Source organism: Zonotrichia leucophrys, chromosome 6 (assembly GCF_028769735.1).
Source record: "Zonotrichia leucophrys gambelii isolate GWCS_2022_RI chromosome 6, RI_Zleu_2.0, whole genome shotgun sequence".
Taxonomy (NCBI): domain Eukaryota; kingdom Metazoa; phylum Chordata; class Aves; order Passeriformes; family Passerellidae; genus Zonotrichia; species Zonotrichia leucophrys.
The window spans coordinates 26,261,989-26,282,633 of NC_088176.1; the positions used below are offsets into that span (position 1 = coordinate 26,261,989).

General features: G+C 42.2%; 1 protein-coding gene and 1 non-coding gene across 2 annotated transcripts; both read left to right on the forward strand.

Annotated features, from left to right (window-relative positions):
- Positions 1-4: 4 nt before the first annotated feature.
- Positions 5-19,928, forward strand: TIMM23B (translocase of inner mitochondrial membrane 23 homolog B). The gene is made up of 7 exons (XM_064716814.1): positions 5-162; positions 594-652; positions 3,529-3,622; positions 3,840-3,924; positions 6,099-6,157; positions 8,721-8,831; positions 16,930-19,928. Exons 1-7 carry the CDS (start codon positions 66-68, stop codon positions 17,043-17,045), a joined length of 621 nt encoding a protein of 206 aa, XP_064572884.1. The 5' UTR covers positions 5-65; the 3' UTR covers positions 17,046-19,928.
- LOC135450008 (small nucleolar RNA SNORA74) lies at positions 5,415-5,616 on the forward strand. The gene has a single exon (XR_010440918.1). It is a non-coding gene; the product is annotated as a small nucleolar RNA SNORA74 (small nucleolar RNA).
- Positions 19,929-20,645: the final 717 nt, after the last annotated feature.

Genomic DNA, 20,645 nt, shown 5'->3' on the forward strand with positions numbered 1-20,645 from the left:
GCGCTTTACGGCGGCGCTTTGCGGCAGCCGTTGGTTGTGGCGAGGGCGGCGGGCGCGGGGCCGCCATGGAGGGCGGCGGGAACTCCAAGGGCACCGGGCTCGGCGGCCTCTTCGGCGCCGGCGGGCTCGGCTACTCGCACGCCGACCTGGCCGGGGTGCCGCGTGAGTACCGGGCCGGCCGGCCCGGGGGGGCGGTGTTCGCGCAGTGGCGGCCTCAGGGCCGGGTGGCCGGCACCGGGAGCGGCGGCGGTGCCGGGATCACGCGGCCCTGAGGGCTCCGCCGCCGCCCAGCCGCGGGGGCCGCTCCCCACTGCCCGCACCTCCCGGCGTGGGCGCGGAGCTGCCAGGCCTGGGGGGGAGGGCCGCGTGTCGCGATGGGCGCCGGTCACAGGGACACCGCGATCGCCTCGCCCCGGCCGCTCGCTGCCCGGAAAGGGAAAGGGGAACGGGGCAGCTGCGGCCGGTGCCGCCTCTGAGGGAGTCGGGCAGCTTAACGGCACAATGTCCCCTCCTACCACGCGCGAGAGCTGCCCGGTTTTGCCTTACAGGATGTGAATTGTTGGTGTTAAAATGTTCTGTGTTTTTCCTTTTAGTAACTGGGATGAGTCCTTTGTCACCGTATTTAAACTTGGACCCCAAGTACCTAGTGCAGGTGAGAAGGTGGCGTTAATTTATTGTGTTGAACTCGATTTCAGTATTTGCATAGTTACATGAGCACCTCAAACTTCCTGCAGTGCTGGGCACTGTGCGCTGAAGCCTTGAACTGAAGAAAGGTGGAAAGCAACAATTTTTTCAGTATTGTCCTTAATACTGAAAAAACCTTGAAGTGCTGTGACATCTAGAACAAAATGAGCACTGATGATGCAGAGGATGGGTAGGGCTGTTGTGTCAATGCAAGCCTGCTGCTGTTGGAAAGAGGTCTCCCTCCCTGCCTTGAGGCAGGCACAAGTTCTGGCAATGCTCACACCTCCACTGAGCCCCTTCAGTCAGTAATTGCAGCCAGAATCTCTCCCCTCTTTTCATGGATGAGTTTTCTAAACTGTGACAAGTTCCATCAGTTTACTGAGGTGTTCAGCCAAGCTCCAGATCTGATAACAGGCTTTGCCATCACAGCAGTTGCACATTTCGCATCACTGTCTTTATGTCTTTACCCAGCTGAAGGGAGACCATCATGAAGTAAAATTTCCTGGTTTATTCTATAGAATAATGTAGCTGTCATGCTTGTACATCTTAACATCAGTTGATATAAAATGAGACTATCGTAAGGAAAAAAGTATTTTAAATCAAGTAATGATTTCCATTTTCATAAATATTAACTGTAGCTAAAAACGTTAATCTAACTAGGATGCATGTCAATGATTTTATTTAGTTACTGTTTTTGTACATACATGGCTGATATTATCTGAGAACATGATGTTTTCTGGAATGAGCAGTTAAAGGTCAGCAGTTGCATGGTGCCTGCTAAGCTCTGTGCCTGGTTCCATGGCACCCTGGGTCACTGTTTCTTTGTAAGTGGAAGCTGTGCATGCAGTTCTGGGGCTAGAAGCTGTTGTAGTGTGGGTTACAATGTAGCATTCCCAGAAGGATAGAACACCACGGCTGTGTCTCTGCTGGGAGTGGATTCTGTACTGTGGCTGCTGCTGTTGAGTGGTCAGAAAGTCTAAATAATCTCAGCTTCTTTCTCCAAAAACACTCTCTCAAGTGGTTTTGTTCAGTTAGTAGGTTTTCTGAGAATATGTTGGTGTTAAAAATGGTATAGCAGGGATTTTGGAACAAAGTGCATACTAACAGATTTTTAGAAACAGAGATGTTTGCTTTAAATGCAAAGGTGTTGGCATTAGTGCCATGAAACACTTCTAAAAATACTTATTGATGTAACACTAGAGGCTGCAGTCTGTTGTAACACTTCCCTGCCCTTCATGTTTAGCTCTAGTGTGTTGAAGTAACAACAAAGTGCATTGAAATAAAAGAGAATTCTTTTTTTTTTTACCTGAACAAGTTGCCCATACAAGATGAGGGCTCTTCCTTAGAGAATCACAAGACATGGGAATGGCTCTGAGTGCCCAGCACTGACTGACCTTTCTTTTAGCAATGGGGGTTGCACTAAACAGTCTCCACATGTTCCTTGGGCTCTAGTACTGAAGGAAAAAGACATAGCTAATGTTTCAGAGTATAAGAGGTCTTCCCATAATAACCAATGGTACACTGGTACTCGTTACCTTAAACCCCACATTTTTGGTTGGTCCATGAGTGCAGGCATGGAACAAGCTGTTTTCTGCAATGCTGTCTTGCCTGCAGCAGGTAACAGGTGTTATAAATGTGTGTGGCAGCCTTTGGCAGAAGCCTAGAGGACGAGCTCTGGAGGTTGCCTCTAGGAACTTAAGATGTTACACGGACAAGGATTGCTTCATCTTGACTTTTGGGACAGTAGTGAAAACTGTTAGAAACTGCTAACTTGTGTAAACACTGAATTTCTCCAGCTGTCTAGTTACAAGGAAGAGAGAAACCATACTGTAGATTCATTTTATTGATAACACTATTGACAATTTTAGGAGCTATTTTTTCTGTATTGCCATTCAATTCAGTCAAGTGTGGGCCAGTAAAACCCCTTAGAATGCAATTCCTTGAGCCTGCAGCTGTTGGAGTCATGCATCAGTTAAGCAGGGATGGATAAAACTGTGACTGGAAAACACAGAAGCTTCAGAGAGATCTGCTGCTTTAGCACCTTATCAACACCAGGCATCTTCAGTGTCTGCTACTGAAGAAATGCCTTGGCACACCTTATTTCTACAAATGCCAATCTCTCCAGGCCATTTCTGTAGCTTTTTAGACCACTGTTTTGCAAAAACACAAGCATGTCCCTGTGGGACAAAGATGGACAAGTGAAAAATTAACCAACCTCACATATTTCATGCCTGATCATCATTAGTTTTGAGTGTATTCCTTGCATTTTTCACATCCTTAAATAGGTCGCTTATTTCAGTGCAAGGAATACTTATTTTCATAAAAAGGCAGTTTTTGTTTAGTATCAATGTAGTGGGAAACTTAATTAATGCATTATTGTATCAGACTGGGCTGCTCTGTGAGAAAACAGTGCTATGTAATCACACAACAGGAATGTTTTTAGAAGGCTTGTGTTGCCTGCTGCAAGATGTAATTAAGCAAATAGTCATTAAAAACAAAAACAACAACCCACACAGTATGAATTCCTTGGCTGACTGAGGTAATTTATAAAAAGTTAGCACAGCTAGGGAGAAAAAAAACCCAGTCAGTTGAACTTTTTACAGGCCTTTTTCATGCTTAGTACTCTATACACACATGGTGTGTATAATATACACATGGTATAATATACCATGTGTATAATATACACATGGTGTATTCCATCTCTGTGCTACTGTAGGCAAGAATTTTCCAGAAATACACATCCATCCTTAGTTTATTGCATGGATTAAAGAAAAAAATTAATATGGCTTACATTTTGAACTGGACTTGGAAAATACAAAAGTATTTGTTTTTGTTTTCCCTCAGGATACAGATGAGTTTATCTTGCCCACAGGAGCCAACAAAACTCGAGGCAGATTTGAGCTGGCCTTTTTTACCATTGGAGGATGTTGCATGACAGGTAGGTGGTTGTGGTCTCCACTTTTCCTAGCTCTCCAATTAACACCTGTGCACTACAGTGATGGATGAGATTGGAAATGTCTTGTTCTGCAAGGCATTGTCTGTTCTAAAGTAAAGAGATACTTGATTTTAGCTTATACACTGAATTCTGTTCTCAGTATTTGCTTCTAGTATTGTTATTCTTCTTAAAAAGTAATAGCTGTTATTATTCCAACTAGGGGCAGCATTTGGTGCACTGAATGGTTTGAGACTTGGCTTGAAGGAGACACAGAACATGGCATGGTCAAAACCTAGAAATGTACAGTAAGTGTTCCATCTAAAAAAAAATGTACTTCTTAGTGACAGAATTGCTTCTGCCAATTTATACAAGGTTAGATCTGAATATACTGCAAAAATAAATGGTTTGGGGTTTTTTTTTCTTTAGTGGGACAAATGGGAGTCAGTATTTGTCTTGATCAAGTTATTACATGTTTTTAGTTACAATGATGTTCAGGTCAACCTTTTTGCTTTTTGTTTGGTCACAATCGGTGTGTCCTGTGACTTACCTTAAATATTTGAGAAATAATTACTACTTTGATGTTTACTAAAAATGTACTTCAAAATCAAAGCAGTTTTTATATGTAGAAGCATTCCCAGAAGCTGTAGTGTTTACTTGCAGCTATTTTTTGCTCTAATTTATCTGAGCACAACTCTCCCTTCTTTCCCAAGATTTCACAAGCAGGACAAGATTCAAATGCAGAGCTGGGCCTGCCTGGGTTTGCATTAGGGCTGACATTGGTGTGTGCTGCTGAGCAGGCATTGCAGGGGGAGCTGCTCTGGGTTATGGATCCAGGAGCACCCATAGCATTGCTGTGTTTTCACCTTACCTGATTGTTCAAAAGAACACAGCAAAGACAGGAACATTTGTTTCTACAGGTGGCCTCCTCTTAAAATAATGGCAGCTTAGACATAGCTATAGGAGAACCTCAGTGAGAGACATTGGAAACCAGAGGAACAGAATAACTGGGGGAAAGCATGGGAAATTCTCACTCCTGGAATACTTTGGAACAAGGGAGTTTTAGAAGAGTAATTTCATATTTCCTGGTACAGTTTCTATTGGCTCTGCTTCTTTTTAAATTGTTTCTATATTCATCCCTTTCTTTATCAAAATATTCACCACTATAATTATGACTCATTTATTATGCTCTAGATTAACAGAATTGTATTTTAGGGTTTGAAATGAGCAGAGTTGGAGAAGGCCATGATGTTAAACACAAACTTTGGCAGGTCAAGCCCAGGAGGTGGCAGTCAGTGCACACACTGCTCTTATCCTGGCTCTACAAGGCAAAGGTCTGCTGAAGGTCATCACCTCCCAACAGTGCATTAGGGTCTGGTTTTCCCTCATCAGGTGCAGAGAACAGACTTACTTAGCTAGGTTTCTTCCAAATTTATCCTTAATGTACACATATTTATTTATTAATGAAATTTAATTTTGCTGTTATACACTTGTCATCAAATACCTTACAGAAGACCATGGTTGTTAGAATTACTGATTCTTTTATCAATTCACAATGAATACAGAGTTAAAAGGTGGGGGCTGTAATTAAGGAGAGATTATCAATTGCCTGGCTTAGATTTTTTTTTCCCTCTTGTTTCAAAATGAAATGTTCCATTATTGTTTTGTTCATTGCCTAACCATATTTAGTAATGACCTGTGTCCTAATGAAAACTGTAAAAAAAGGAAAAACAATAGAAAATTAAATCAGAAGGAACTTAAAGCAATTAAAGTGTCAGACATGAATTTAAACTTCAGTTCCAGTGGTAGTCAGCTGTCCAGAGCAATACCATGCCTGTGATAGTGTTACACTGCTGGGAGATAAAGATCAGTCATTTCTTCTGGCTGCTGTTGTCACCGTTCTGGAGACAGCTGGTGCCAGCAAGGATGGCATTGTGCTTCTCTGAGAGCGCACTAAGGGTTCTCTGTTCCTCCTTGGTGCTAGTCTGGAAGCCTACACACAGAGCAGACACACAGACACCTCCTGGCCTTCTGCTGGGTGCACAGATGGGATTGGGAGGCACTGAATCTTCCCTTCCTGACCTACTGCACCCCACACCATTTGCTCAGGCATCCCCACACTCCCTGCCACAAGGTCCTTGTAGGGAACACTGAGGCTTTCTTGGAGACCTTTTACCCAGCTAACTCTGCATAAGTGTGTCACTTATTCCTGGAGCTGTGTGGGGTCACCATGTAAGGAAGGACAACTTGGGTTAGAAAGTCACCTGAAGGGAAGAGACTTGAGTCTTGGGGAGGGTCAAGAGAGAAAGATTTTCTTAAGACTTGACAAGACTGAATATTTGCTTTCAAAAGCTTTTAGTTCTTCATTGCAGTATTGTTAACCACATATATAGTGTAAACACACAAGCCCTACTGTCATAAACACTGCCTTGATGTAAACAGAGTGCTAAAGGTTCTCATAGCTCTTTTAACTCCTTTGCAGAATTCTAAATATGGTGACAAGGCAAGGAGCATTATGGGCTAACACTCTGGGATCACTGGGTAAGTAAAGTCATTCCTTCATTGGGAAAGCAACTTAAAGCTGTAACTGTGGGAAAGTGTATTTGTGTATTATCTGAATTAGAGTGTTCTCTAAATTTTCATTATTAAATCCATCAGGAAAAAGCGCAGGTTTTTTCTTTGGAGGCTTGAGAGTATTTCAGTAGACATAAAAATGGAAATTTAAGGCTAAAATAGGATTTGCAGCATAAGGAGCCAAAAGCCTTTAATTAAAACCCAAATTTTTTACTGTATTATAAACATTATTATATTTTTTACTATATTAAAATTCTAGCTATATCAGAAATAAGTAGGAATTGCTGATAATGTTTGTGTTAATAAATTCCAATTAAATTACAACTTAAATCAAAAAACATAATTTAATATTTCTGAAATAACTTAATACCCTACATTGAGACTCTTTAGTCATGTGATCAATTGCCTAATGTTTGTTTCCTGTTGAAGTCAGCAAAATGTTTATGTGAGGAAGAAATGTGATAGTCAGTACAAAGGTTTATCCTTTAAATGATGGTACATTAGCAAGAAAAATCACATGTGGTACACTGACTCTAAACCTAAATGCTGCTAATAACTAATATGGGTTAGAAAGAAAGAGAAAAGAAAATGACCAATAGCCTGATGTATCAGAAAAAAACTTGTATGAACTGAGATTTGGGTGGGAGGGGGCTGTGAAATAAAATCACATCAATTGCCTCAGAAAAACAAGATTATTACATAAAAGTCAGTGAAATAACTAATGGCCTAGAAATTACAATCCCCTCTCATTCTTAAAAAAGGAAAACTGATGCACAAGATTTAAAAGGAGACATCTAAAATTGATTAGATTATTTTGAAGAAAAATAATGATGGAACTCGTCCTAGAAAGTTGTAGTTGATGTTAGCAATATTTAAATCAGAGGCTACATCATGTTACAACCCAGTCTACATCTGTTTGACTTTTGAGAAATGCAGCAAAGTACAGGCTAAGTTGCATGGATGACATTTCTTTTCAGTCTTATTTCTGAAGAGCAGATTAGCTGCCATTTAATTGAGGCATTAGCTTTTGAGACATTGTATAGAGGGCATGGTTAGAGGGAAGATTCTGAGCTACAGCAAGAAAGGCATTTTTTCTATAAGCAATGCATATGTTGCCTGCTGAATTTTATGGGTCATTTTCTGTTTGGATTTTTTTCCTTTTTTTTGTTCCAAGTCTAACAAAAACATGTCTGAGAACTGAGATGCAGGCACACTGCAGTTCAAGGTTTCATTTGAGTGACACATTAACAGGTTTTTCCAGCTGTGTTTGAAGAAAGATTACTCAAGAAAATGTTTGTGCATTCCAGTAACAAATTGTTATTTTTCTGACAAAATATGGCCTCCAAAATTACAGACTTAAGCAGAACTTTATATTTGGGATTCTAGTAGACCTCTTTCTTGTCCTAGCTACCAGAGAAATTCCTTTCAAGGAACTGAATTATTTTTGCATCTTACTTTACCTTGTGCAGCCTATCTGTACCTCAGAGATTCTTTTTGTTCAGGAACAGAATGACAAAAATTGTGAGTCATCACAGAGGCAACGTCTGTGTGGAACTGTTTGAAGAAATTATGTTGAATTCAGCTTTTCCTTCCCTCATTGCTAATCTGCTTGCTGCTAAGAAAAACTGAAATCCCCTTGCTTGTGCTGAATGGAGAATGATGCTGCTCTTAACTCATTGACATTATTGTGGTTGCTTATGAAGGATTTACTGCCTTTTAGCAGAAGGAAAGATTTCAAATTCTTGGAGGAAAAGGAACAAAATAAATGCCATTGTCTTTGTCACTTCAAAATGGTGACATACTCTACTATTCTTTGCCAGAATGAAATATGAGTGTATCATGAGGGGTGAGGATGAGGAGTGGGCTTTTCCTTTTATCAAAATGTATAAATGATAAATGCATCCATGCTAAAAAGCCCCATGCATTTCTCTTCCCAGTTCTTTCCAGGACAGTCCCTAAAGTTATCCCAAAGAAAAGGCCCTCTAGGGATAAAGATTTCATGCACAAGCAGAAGTGAAACAGCTGTAAATGTCAAATCCCAACCATTCTAATAGTCATTTTTAAAAGAAACAAAGCTCATTATATTCCAGCTCTTGGTAGTATGAGCTGAATGCTGTACTTAACTCACATTTCATCACTGTCACACATGGACAGCAATTTTCTCTACCTAGAAAGTAGTTTCATGTCATCCACAGAAGACAGAATGAAACAGCCAGTACAAATTTAAACACTGAATTTTGAAACAAATTTGAACTAGCAAAATAAGCTTAAACTTCAGTCAGTGCTGTATAGCACATATTGTCATGAAGAATGCTACTTTATAACCAAACTGTAGCTCAAGAAAGAAGGAATAGCTATCAGGAAGAGATTTGGAAAAGAAACACCAAAGATGGGATTTTGCAGAGGATTCCCTTCAAATAAGCAGAAAATCTGTTCTTCAGAAGCATAGTCTAAATAGCTACACCAAGCCTGGATTCTGAGCTTTGGGCCTCAGACCATGGAAGGTTTTTTAATCTTTTTTTTCCCTCAGCTCTACTTTACAGTGCATTTGGAGTCATCATTGAAAAGACACGAGGTGCAGAAGATGACCTGAACACCATAGCTGCTGGAACCTTGACAGGAATGCTGTACAAAAGCACTGGTAGAGTAGCAAAATATTTCTCCTTTTCCTTCTCTTGTGCTTATCCTAGTTATTAGGATTCTCATCACTTTTACTAAACAATGTCCTGCTCTCAAAATTGACAGTGTAAAAATGGCTGTTAGCTCAGTGTCCCCTAACCCACAATGCTTTTCCCCCAGCTAAGGTTACCTAAAGAAAACTTGCACTAAAAAAAGAAAATCCAGCTGAATTAAATTTGATTCTTTGCAACTGCACAGGACTGACAGTAACCATGAGAGTCAAATTATGACTGTTGTACATGTATACTGAACAAACAGTCATTTATTTCCTCACATATACAGTGGGGTTGTATAAAATACATACCCACATCATTCCTAGCCATGTTTTCAGCACTAGCAGGAATAAATGTAGTTGTTTCTCAAGTCCATGAGTGGATGCAGGCAAATGGGAGCTATCTTGCAAAGTGAATGGGGACAGGGAAGGAAAACACAGAACACAGAGATTGATTGCATGAAGATCAGACTTACTACAAGTGATCCATGTGACAGTAATTCACATGATAGTGGTACCTGGAGCTGCAGAAACCCTACATACAGAGAAATTGATCTATTTATTAAATTATTACTTAGATTTTTCATGAAACTGTTGTCTTGGGGTAGGATTCTAGTCTTTGCATAGTGGTCAAAACCAACAAAAAAGGTTATTTGAGAATAGCATGGATTTAAGGTGGGACTGCTGATGAAAACTGAATTGTTTGCAGGAGAGAGGCTCTGACCTTCATCAGCAAAATGGCTGCCAACACATGTTCCAAGCTTAACAGTTGGAAGTATCTGTTTTAGAGGATTCCTGGGTTCCACAGGTTGACATTAGCACATGGAAAAAAGTTTTATGTTTTAAGTTGCTCAGTAAATGTTTGGCTGCATGACTCACGTGCACTTTATGGAGGAGATAATGCAAGAACTGACCTATGTACTTTTGCATATCTAACTGGGCCTCAGTGTCTGAACAGTGTTCCTGAAGGCTTTCTTCTTTTTTTAGGGTAAAACACTTTGAGTTACTCTATTTGCCTGATGGCTTAGACTACCTGAAGCCACAGATAATTGGCTGGAACAGCCTTCCTAAATATGAGACTCTTAACTTTGCACGAGCACATTGCTCTCCTGTAATCCATTTCTTCCTTGGGATTTCATGAGTGATGTGACAGATTACCAAGAACAGCTGGAAAGGGTAGCATATAGAAGCCTAATATTTTCTGTAGGAGTTTATTAATGAGGAGAATTGTCATCTAATACTTGAGCAGAAGCATCCCTCTTACCTTGCAGAAGTATAGAGCTGGCATTATGTGTAATATTTTTTTGGCACAGTGCAACCAGAGATAACTACTCCAGTCACATGCACAGTCATCTGACACTACTAAGGTTTTTATTACCAGAGCACAGTGGGACATTTGTTTTGTAACACAAGATCTACAGAGCTAATGGCAGTCCTTATAAAGGCAAATGAAGTCAGTAAATCTCTATTCATTACAATATTGTATTTCAAGTGTGTGTTGTGCCTATGAACCATAGTGCAGAGAAACTGCTGCCTCTCCTATGCAAGAGCACCTTTTCCTATTCTGTATGGTAAAACTTACAAGTTCTTCCTTTACACTGCATCAGTGTACATATTTACCTTAAAACCTGGAATATTTAAACCATATTTAAACCATGCAAAAGATCAGCAGACATCTGACACATCAAGACTGTAATAATTACCTGTACTACATGGAATGCCATGATGTGTTGGCATTAAGAAAAGGAAAATGTAAAAGTTGTCAAGGACTCTGAGTTATAAATCTCCCTATTTCAGTGTCAGATAGAAGCTCACACAAACATGCCACTGCAAATTAAGGTTGCTCTGTAGTCCACAGGGGGTGGATACAGAGTTGCAGGTAGTGCTATTCAAAGACTCAGATTTCCCACTTCCATCATTCCTGCTTTGTAAAGAGATCAGGAACAGACTTAAGAAGAAATGGGAAAATGTATGGCAGGTCTTTTACTATAACTTAATGCACTGATGGAGGAATCACATCAGAATCTGTTCTGCACTGCAATACACTCCTGTGAACACTGCAAAACCTAGACTGAATCTCTGAAACCAATGATTAAGCATCTGATGAGTGGACAGGAAAAAAAAAACAGTTGGGAAGACTTTGTGAAGGCTGAGATTTACCCCAAACCGGTCCCAGTTTTCACAATTTGTCCTTGTAGAAGTGTTAATCATTACCAAAATGGCAGCAGTCAAACAGAACCTGCACGTTCTAAAGCCATTGATTGTGAGCACTTCTGTGTAAAGCTACGTGACACAGCTTGTGTGGGAGAAGGTGAGAGGTTTGAAAGCTCTGCAAGTGAGGACAGTGGCAATCCAGCCCTCCCTGCATTCAGGGGCAGTGCCATCCCTCACTGAGACTCCCCCTGCAGTGACTGAGGCAGTTCAGTCCCAGTCTCAGCAGGTGAGGGCTGGGCTCCATCTCTGCATGGCTTAGGTCACAAGACACCTCTGGGGTGGGAATGGACAGCTGATGTGAGGAGTTTGGAAACAACTTCTGCTTCATTCATCTGACCAAAGTGATCTCCAGCTTTCACATTTGTTTAAATTTAATGCCACAATTACTGACTAGATTTTAGCCCAAATGCAGCAATAAGAGTACACATTAATTTGTTACACCAGTCTTAAAACTTCATGGGAGCAATTTTTTGAGCTCACCACTAAACTTCTACCCAGAACATTCAGTTTGGGTAACAGTTAGAAGAAAACCCTTTGGTTTCCTCTGCCAGTGGCATATGCAATAGAAATGTTACAGCAACTCAGTCAATTCAAGTTTTGCTAAAAGGGGGTCTGATATTCTAAGTCCACAAGGATGGCTTTTCCATTTAATAAGATACTATTTATTCTTTAATTTTAAGCAAATGCAGAAATTAGTATCTGTTATCCATGTTTTTTCTGATAAATGTTACAAAGGACAAACATATCTTAAAGCAAATGTTCAGCCTCCTTGCATGTGCTTTCAACCTCTTTTCTAAACTGACCATCTTTATTTGGTTTTCTTATCATTGTATTAGTCATAAAAGCAGCAAAGCACCAAACAAAAATGATTGTCACTGTGCACTATGTCACTGTTACACCCTCCCACCATGAAGATGCATGGCTCCAGTTGTCACAAAGGTACAGCTGGCTGAGGCTCCTGCACTCCTCCCCAGGCATGCACATTGATCACTCAGGAAAAGATGGACTAGCTGGGACTTTGGCCTGACCCACTGTGACAGCAATTAATTTCTCACTGGAATTCCTGACAGACTTCAGTAAGCAAAAAAGTTAACCAACCTTTGCCTCTTATCTGAGGGTTACACAGGTTGTACATGTTCTTTTTCTTGGATTTTTTTTCCTCCCTAGAGGTTAAGGGTAACAGCACCAAAAGTAAACTAATTCCTTGGACAAACTAAATTTACTTTTGTGCAGTAGGACCCAATCCTAGCTTCAACATCTCATGCCTTTGGAACAATAGATGTTACATAATTTGGTACAGAAATGGCGTGTCTGGAAAGACAGGAACTGCATGCTAGCAATAGCTGAAGGTAGCAGTTATCATTTTAAGGCCTCAGAACACAACCCTGAAAAGCCAATATGTTATGAATTAGGAAGGGCTGAATGGTTTTTTGCCAGCCAGTAGGATCTGGTGGGAGCTAAAGATCAGTTTTGTGACATCCTGTGGGCAGTTAAGGGCAGCTGTGTTAGCTGACAGCTTCTTGAGCTATAAAAAGCCTGTTCTCTGAGCCCCAGTCCATGTTTTTCTTTGGGCCAGACAGGGCTGTTTTCTCATTTCTCTTGCCTGGAGAGGGGGAAGAGCTTTTTGGGGACTGCTGTAGGTACAGTCTAGGATATCTTACTTTTCTGCAGTATTTGGGAAAAAGTTAAGAACTTGCTTGTCATCCCTTAAGTTAAGGACTGTGGGACAGTTTGGAAATTTAAGAACTCCTTTTAACATAACATGTCTGTAGGATTATCAAGCAAACGATGTTTAGAGAAGGGATTTTTTTTAAATCTGAAATAGGGAAGAAGTTAGGACAACATACAAGCAGCACTACAAGTAACAGCTTGTTGAGGCATTCTTAGTTATTGGGGACTGATGTCTAAGAGTATGTGTGGCCACGGAGAGCAGTGCTGCCCAGCCCTGGTAGCCAGGAGCAGTGGGCTCAGAGCTGCAGGGATCTGCAGAGTTTGAGGTGCCATTCATTTACAATAGCCAAAGGAGCCTCCTGTCAGTCAGCTGCTGCTGCTTTCACTCAGTGAGAATACAGCAAATTTTAATCATGTTTGCAAAGGAATTGCAACAGCTCTAGTACTTCCAAACCAGTAAGTTAAATTGTAGATTCCTACTGTTTTTTCTAATTTAGCCTTCATACCACAGTAACTACAAGAAATGTTCCCTCTTTCAAGCTTTGTTGTTTCTGTATTCTAAGCACAATACTGCCTTAGCTGCAGCAATATGAAAATGGAAGATGCTTTTCTGGAATATATCTTGCTTCCAAATAGAACTTTATCAGTTTCCTCAGTAATTTCTGTATCCACAGACCTCCTCACTACTTACAAGATTTCATTAAATGAACCCCATGGAGCATCAGGAGGAAACTCTTGATGCTTTCTAACAACATCAGGCCACCCACAGATGTTCAAGCAAATGACTGCGTGATGGTTCAGATGGTCTCATTACTGAGCTTGAATTTGGAGCAAAACTGAGATTGCCTTGGACACTTGAGTTGAGCCCTTTAAACCACTTAAAATTATTTTTGTTCCTGAAGGCCTGGCAGGAAGAGAAGCTGTTTTCACTCAGAGTATGCAAGAGAGATTGAAAGATGGAAAACTAATCCCAATTTAAAGATTATTCTTCTATTGCCTGGCATAAGTGGGTCTGAGGTTTTGATGAAGGTATTTGTAATGCTTGCTATTGGATGGTTCTTGCTTTATTAAATTCCAGGAACTATCCCAGGACATTGGAGTAACATTCTGAAAATAGAGACAGTAAGGTTCTAATGGTTCTAACCATGGTTCCCTCATGGTTTTACCTACTGGACAGGTGCAGCTCAGTGTTAGGAGTGGCTCCTGCAGTGCTGAAATGCAGAGCTGTGCTGTTGGAATGCTGTATGCCATGGCACAGTGTCACCTGGAGCCTATTGAAATCCATAGAGGAGGGACAATACTTGGAGGTGAAAGAGTCAGCAGCTGAAGGCAGAGAACTAATTTCCCATCTAGGGAGCATCAGATGTACCTTTGGAAACCCACAGCAGTTCTCAACTCTTGTGCAAGGTGCCTCATCTCTAAATACCTGCTTCCAGAAGTGTCTGTCAGCTGGAACCCTTATCTTACTGGGACATGCAAGATTAGGGGCTCAGGGCCATGTTTCAGCAGGGCTTGGCAGGGCAGACTTGGTATCAAAGGCTTGCACAGAGTGATTGCAGAGGAGGGGTGGGAACGTGTTCTATCATGCAAACACAGCTGGGATGGGAGTGGAGAGTTTCTTTTTCATTTTTGTTAACAAGTTAATATTCACAGAGGCCCTAAGATTTTCTGCCCAGCAGCAGGGCTGTGTTCTAAAGTGCATTACTGTTTGAAGTCTGCCACACATTTACTCAAAGGTAGTTCAGAAATCAGGAGCAACTGCTACCAACAAAAGTCCAAAAACCCCCAACATTTTGTAGCAGAAGCATAGTATAGAAACACTGGTAAAGGAACACTTCTTGCATGTTTTCCTGGATATTTTCCCTCTCAGTCATGCACCTATACCAACTGCACAAGTTTAGTACCCTGTTCATGAAAGATCTCCAGCAATGTCCCTAAGTTGCCTGCAGATGGCCTTAGGCCCTGTGGTTGACTTTTGCCAGTGGGTTCAGAGCTGCCATCCTTACCTGGCTGGCTCAGCACATGACAACACCAGTATTTGCTGCAGTAAGAGCAGCATATCTGAAGTCCTCACACATGGATGCTACAAGGCAGCTCAGTGACCTGAGTTTAAGATGTCACCTTTCTTGTACAGCCCTGACTTCACAGAATCTGCAGCCAGGCTTCATCATCCTTCCACTACCTGTTCTTGCATAGGAATAATAGGATTTTAAGGGGAAAGGAGAGGAATTGAACCTGGGGGGGGTAAGGAAAAAGCCTACAGGAATAGTCATAGTTCTGCAGTGCATCACATTCTGTGGGGATGCTCCACATTTCCTGGTACACCTGATGCTCATGAGCCCCCTTTGGGGGTTCCTGCTGTGATCTCTTGAATCCCAATTTGAACAGCAGAAAATTGGGCTCTAATGTTGTATTCATTTACCCCAGCAGGAATGAGGAGTCAGTATTTTTACAGATTATCTCAAATACTTGTTTTGCACAAAGTGTCCTTTAAATTTCACCTGTGGCTTTTTGCCAGACACCGCTTGCACATGGTTAGTTTTGTGTACCCAGCTGCAAGCCCTTCTTATGAAAAGCTTTTTGTGCAACAAATTCAGGATCAATTAGCAAACACAGAACATCTACATTTGCTTTCCTAAATGCTGATTTAGGCACATAAATCATATTCAGTAGGGCTTTTCTTACAGCTATTGAATTCCCAACAGTTACAGCAATTAGTTCTCAGCCTTATACCCTAAAAAAACCTCTCAAATTGTCACAGCTGGTCTGGCAATGAAGTTTCTAGAAACTGTGGCTGGACATGGCTTCTAAAACCAAGTCCCACTTCTGCAGCTTCTTGGTTTCATTGCGTGCCTGGGCAGTACAAGGAGGTTTAACAACTCTGGTGAAACCCATTTAACCTTGCAGCACAGTGTCAGCCTAGCTGATGCCAACAGCTTGTTGCCTCACTAAAAGCCTAAAGGCAATTCTGTGAGACAGCTTTATGACCCATAATGGAAGGGGAAAAAACCCCAAACACAATCTCTCTGATTACTGAGGTATGTTTGTTTTCAGGCTGGAGGAACCCAAACTGCCCTGCCAGTTCCTCCAATAAAGCAGGCAGGGTTTTTTTATCTTGCTGTCAGCAAAACTGGCCTTGTTCTATACACTGTACACATTATCTAGCTTGGTTCAGCTGCAATGATAAACATTGCAGAATCAAACTCTCTGAAGTTTTCCTAGCACTGAGGGTCATACTCCCAGGTGCTCTGTGCATTTACAGAGCATTCTGGGAGCTGTGCTGAGGCACAGAAGGGTTTTGCTGTTCAGTAAAAGCAGCAGAAGTCTCTTCTTGTGCCCCTGAACACCCCAGTCCTCATGTGGATGGAGTGGACACAGGATGGCACCTGACTCCCAGCTCCAGCCAGGTGCACTACCTGCAGGCAGTAGCCAAACTTGCCCTGTATTTCTGCCTTACACTAACGTGCTCACCAGCACCTTAAGACTTTAATCACCTGTGTGACTCAAGTTTTACCATTGCAAGGTGATAATTCTGATTATTAATAAAAGAATAAAGAAAGCTGTTCAATGTACACCATAGTAAATACTTGCCAGCTAATCCCTTTCATCTACTTCCTACTTTTTAATTGAAAAGTTTTAAAATTCCAAAGACACAGAAGCAGTAATAGGTTTTGCATGATGGCCCTAATGAATCTCTGGAACACAGTGTCACACCCATATCAGCTGTTATTTTGTTCACTTATTTCCCTCCTGCTCATTCTCATTCTGCCCAGAGCTAATTATCATAATTGAAAACCTGGAGCAGATTTTGTAATGGGAGGAAAGTATGTCTATCTGTAAAAACAAAGGTAATAAGGACAAGTAGAATAGATTAAGTAGGACTTGGGAAAAGCCATCTTGGCTTCCAGTGCTCTGTAGTGGTTCCCTGAAGCAGTGGTGCTAACACAGTTTGAGAGGAAGCTGTTCCAGCAGAATTAGTGTCAGGATCAGGAGTGAGTGACCACGAGCCTGGCAGCAGGTTTGAGGAAGGTACAAAAAGCACAGGGACCCTTACTGGAGAGTTACTCTAGAAAGGACTGTTCATTGAGAGGTGTCTGGATTTAAACAGCTTCTTGGCAGTTGCTGTTCACTGCCCATTTGCTGACAGTAACACTAACGAGCTGCCATGTGTTTGTTGTTGCAGGCGGAGTGCGCGGGATAGCGCGAGGTGGGATCGCAGGCCTGACGCTGACCGGCCTCTACGCCCTGTACAACAACTGGGAGCACATGAAGGGCTCCCTAGCCCGGCAGTCCCTGTGAGCAGGGCAGAGGACACGCTTGCTTAGTCACCAATCAAATCAGTTGTGAGATCTATCTGGTGCCCCTTGCTATTTTATTTACAATTAGTGTGAAACTGATGGAAGCTGTGCTGGGAGGAACCTCTTGACACCGTGTAGCTGGACTGGCCCTTCCTGCCAGCCAGCTGCTGGAGAGGCAGCAATATTTGTTGGACCTGCAAGTGACCAGAGTGGCCACCGAGACTGTGTCTCCTGGCCAGAGCTGCCAGGCGTGCTGGGCCCCCATAGCTGATCCTGCTCACTGCCAGCTTGGCTGGGTCCTGCAAGGGCTGTGTCCATGGAGCACTCCCTGCAGTCCCAGCAGCACAGCCCCAGTAGCCATGGCACAGGCAGGGCTTGCTATTCTGACAGCACAAGACAAGCTAGCAAAAGGGACATCATCAGAATAAAAAGGGTGGTACTTACTCAAACCCATTTCTATCCTTTGCTCTTCCTGCCACAAAAGCATTCTGCATCCAGTGACCTACCTATAGATTCATTTTAAAGGACCTGTGTGATGAAATCCTGGGGGAATTGGTGGGTGAGGGGAAGTGCACAAGCAGGCTGATGATCTCCTGATGATGTTACAGTAAGGCATAGCAGGGCTTGACTTCACTCCATTTTTTGCTCTAACAAGTTGCTTGTTTATGGATGAAATACAGTTGCTGTTGCAGAGCAGCTGCCAGTGGATTATCAAAACATTTGGGTGCTCCAATATCCCAGAACTCATTTAGCCAACAATTAGAAACCAAACAATATAAAGACTGCACCCATTACCCATTAGGACTTTTAATTAGCAAGAAACTTTTTGTCTGAAGTACCATATATAGGTTATTGGCAGAACAAAGACTGTGATGAACCTACATGTTCTCCTACAGTGTTAAATTTAAACCATGTACCAAGTATCATTTGCAGATAAATTAAACGGTAAGTTGGGAATTAGTTTAGTAATTAGAGTTACTGTGTAACAACTCATTCCTTACACATTTAAATAATTAAACAGGGAACTTATTGAAGAGGTCTGAAGACAGAGAAGGCAGAGCAAGGGAAAAACAGGAAACTTACTGGTCAGCACACAGTATAATGCAAACTAAGTTTACATTTGAGTTTTTGCTACTGAAATAGCTCTTAATAATTACATTGCATACACCAAAATAAAACCAACAAAAGCAGTAAAGGGAAGGTGATAGCTCTTACCTTCTCTCAAGAAGAAATGCCCCTTTGCTGTGAAACCTCATTAGTAACCAATAACCACTGAGACCAGCTTTTTATAGAGCAAGTGCTCCAGCTAACGAGCCATCCCAGGTGAACTCAATTTGCTTTGCTTGGCTACCAGGTCACATTAGTTGCTTTATGCCAGCACTTAACATGGCATAAAGGAAGCAGCCTTTTCTCACCCCCTGTGTCAATGCTGCTTTTGTTAAGTCTTACGTTCCACAATTCCATAGTGCTCTGCATGTTGTTATTGTGGTGTGAGAGCTGGACTTCCTTCCTGGCATGCATTTCTTGAGGGCTGTACCACCAAAGAAACTGTTCCCCCACTTCCAGGCAGAGGGATGATGTGGGCTTCATCTGCACAGCACTGTCATATGGGACATCAGGAAAACAGGTGCACTTTCTTCTGAGCTTTTTCCCTCCCCACTGGCATCAGTGAGTTCCTCCCCTGCATGTTTCCTGGTCACCATTGGTTGGACTTGTGTTCCTGCACTCTTCACCACGCTGGATGAAGGATTGAGAACTGCTTTGGGGGTTGATGGGGGGCAGGGGTGGCTTTTTAAATGTCAGGAACTCTGCAATGTATCTTAGGTTTTCTTAAGATTTTTCAGGACTAAAATGTGACCCAGGAACTGTCTGCCCTGATTGAAGTGGGTAAACTATGAAGCTTAACAAATGTATTTCCTTCTTCAAGTGCACTGGAGATAATATAGAAACAAGCCTTTTCAAGTTCATAGTTAGCACAACCTTAAGGCTAGGCTGACTCTTGAACAACTTAGCATGTTATCTGGTCTGCAGTGTACTCACATTTCCTGGAACTGCTCACTTCAAGGGCAGAGCTGAGGGCATTTTTCTGAAATAGCTGTGTTACAGCTGTTAAAAGTTTTGGTTCATAATCTGTTTGTATATGGAGTAATCTGTAGCTTGAGCTATGAAACACAACCAGCACAGAGGCAGCAGTGAGGGAGGTGAATTGTACAATACAATACAGAGAAAGTGTTTACAATATTCTGTGTCATGACATACTGCATTCACAACTTACTAGATATCAGTATAAAGTTGCTACTTTAATTTGTGACCAAAAATATATATCCAAGTTCAGTAGGAATAAAAGGATGTAAAATCAAGTTGAAAACAGAATTTGGCTCAAGTTAGAGCCCTCCCATGCAGTGTTACATAAATGTGAGCATGGGAGACCTTGACTGTGGTGGAAGAGGGGGGTTTTGGTGCCAGTTGTGGTATCTTTGCTGATAGATCCAAGGCAGCTTTGCTATGGCACCAAGTGAGGCAGCTGAGACAGCAGGTGTAATGGAAGGGGTTTGAGTCTTGTGAAGCTGGTTCTGGTCAGTCTTTGGAACCAAAAGGCACTAACACCATTCCCTGTCAGCAGGTGACTTCTGTTAGGGTTGGAGGAATTTGTTGAACAATCACTACTTAGGATGGGAATCTCTGGGGACCCTGATGCAGAAGCAGCTTCTGAAAACAGGAGGCAAATATGTGTTAGGGCAGAAAAATCCTGTGTTCATAGTCTGTTTCCTGTGATCTAATTGGGACTTCAAAAGGAGGGGGGAAATCCTTTTGTGTGCTTTAACAGAAGGTTACCCCTGCACTTAATAAATTCTAGATAGGAAACTGGAATGTTTTAACTGGAGCTTTGTGCACTCTGTGGGTTGTGTGGGTCTGTGCTGTTCAATGCCAGCCAGTGCAGGGACACCAGAGGGTACCCCAGCCCTTTTTGGGGCTTCCCCAGCATGGTTAGTACCTGCTCTGTGTTCCTCACAGCTATTTCCCCCTCTGTCAGCCCCCCTCTCTCCCTGCCCTGTGGGAACAGCTGCCCCACTGACTCCATGGGTGCTCTGAGGACAAGGACAGGAGCCTGCTTCAGGGAGGTGTGGGAGGGAAGGAAACATTCCTCAGGACAGGGCATCAATCTCATAGCTCACCTTGTTCAAAGGAAGGTCTCCAGCCAGTTGAGAATCCACCAATAGCATTCACTTCCTGCTACTCTGTCCTTCTTGTCTTGGGATCATTTTGAAGTACTTTTCCCTGCCTTTGAAAGCTCAGCATTCAGGATACACATTCAGGAGTTCTGCATGTTACTCGTTCTAACAAAGAACTTCCAGTCCACTTTAAAAAAAAAGGTGTGTGTGCACATCCCCACATGAAATTTAAGGTATGGTGGTTCAAAGGCTGCCAGGCCCAGCTGTAAACGTTCTCCCAATGAACAATGAGCAGTGCAGGCTGCAGTTAAATACTGGACAATACTCTGGAAGAACCAGTCATGCAGGGAGGCTGATGCTCAAACACCACGGAGACAGAAGAACTCAATTCCAATTGCACAGATGCTCTTCAGCCATGGGAGAAGAGG